General features: G+C 38.2%; 1 protein-coding gene across 1 annotated transcript; it reads left to right on the top strand.

Annotated features, from left to right (window-relative positions):
• Positions 1 to 235: 235 nt before the first annotated feature.
• LOC149210486 (uncharacterized) lies at positions 236 to 772 on the top strand. Its single transcript, XM_089398975.1, has one exon. The coding sequence runs from the start codon at positions 236 to 238 to the stop codon at positions 770 to 772; it is 537 nt and encodes a 178-aa protein (XP_089255101.1).
• Positions 773 to 1,503: the final 731 nt, after the last annotated feature.

Below are 1,503 nucleotides of genomic sequence, written 5' to 3'. Positions count from 1 at the left end.
TTTGAAATGTAAAAAGACAAAGCAGATATGGCTGGCATTAGAAAAAGATTTTGGTTTTCCGCATTGCACACAGGACACAATTCATGAATGGATTCTATGGTGTAGCGGACAGAAAGAAACATGGCGAAGGATCTGTATTCTTTCCCTGTGGAACATATGGAAATGGCGCAACCACAACATCTTTAAAGACGCAATCTTATCATGTTCGGAAATCATTGACAGGATTTCTGTTAATATGGAAGCTCTCCCGCCGAAGACTACCAAGCATAAGAAGTTTATTCCTGATCTGCTATCATCGGATCACACATCTTTTCCTGTCGCGTTTTTCGACGGGGCCGCTCAGCTGGGTACATGCAAATATGGTTTTATCATCATGACGAATGAATATACACATTTCCCCACATACTGGAACGGAAGTTTCGGCTCCAATAATAAGGCAGAAGCCATTGCTCTTGTAGGTCTCTTAAAATTATGTCTCTTCCTTGATATACAACAGGTATCAATCTTCGGTGATTCGAAAGTATTGGTGAATTCGGTAACAAAGAAAAATCATATTGTGTCGCCACACCTGGCTGGCTGGAGGGATAGGATCAACTATTACTGGGGCTGCATGGTTGGCAGTTCTATTGAGCACATCTGCCGGGAAAAAAATTCAAAAGCTGATGCACTTTCTAAATTGGGACTCCTTGCTTCACCAGGTTTATGGTATTTAGAGATTTTCTCTGAGGGAGAAACCTTCCAGATCCGTGATTTTGCATTCCCGAACTTCTAGTCTCTGATGATCTTCATGTCAATCTTCCTTAATTTGCTTATGTTTTTTTATGTATTTACATATAGCCTCTCCATACTTGGTGAACTGTGAAATTTTATTGGACATATGTTGCATTTAGTTTTGGATATGCTGTCCCCACTTACAGATCTTATGAGCTTAAGTCTATATTGACAAATGGCCTTATATGACCATCTCAGATGTATCTACTTATTGGACTCTTATATCTCTCATATAATATAAAGTTTTTTTCGTTCTTAAAAAAACCAAGAAAATGCAGTCCAACAAAAGCCAGTGCTGATAACATTGACCCTATGAATCTCACAGGTACAAATTAATCTCGCAGATCATTCCGGAAGACAAAATCAACGAGTAAAACTCTGGCAAGCCAGTGAGATAAATGTGAATAATGCAACTTAAAGAGGGGAAGATAATATGAAGCACATAGGAAATATATCTGTCGATCTGGAAGCTTATATATGAAGAGTGTCCAAATTGTAGATAGAAATTGGTTGGATCAATAGGGAACAAAAATGGCAGAAACAATGGTTGAAAGGCAGATGGAATTGTTGGAAAATAATAATGAACACCTGCAACATTGGTTCGATCAATAGGGAACAAAAATGGCAGAAACAATGGTTGATAGGCAGAATTGTTGGAAAATAATAATGAAATTAATAATAAACACCTGCAACATGATCACTAGGAGCAGTATGCGATCCCCCAACTTTTTG

This window comes from Pinus tabuliformis, chromosome 1_2 (assembly GCF_031772625.1).
Source record: "Pinus tabuliformis cultivar Carrire ecotype Pingquan chromosome 1_2, CPIR1, whole genome shotgun sequence".
NCBI lineage: Eukaryota > Viridiplantae > Streptophyta > Pinopsida > Pinales > Pinaceae > Pinus > Pinus tabuliformis.
The sequence above is the reverse complement of the archived record's forward strand: the minus strand, read 5'-3'. Positions and strand labels throughout refer to the sequence as shown.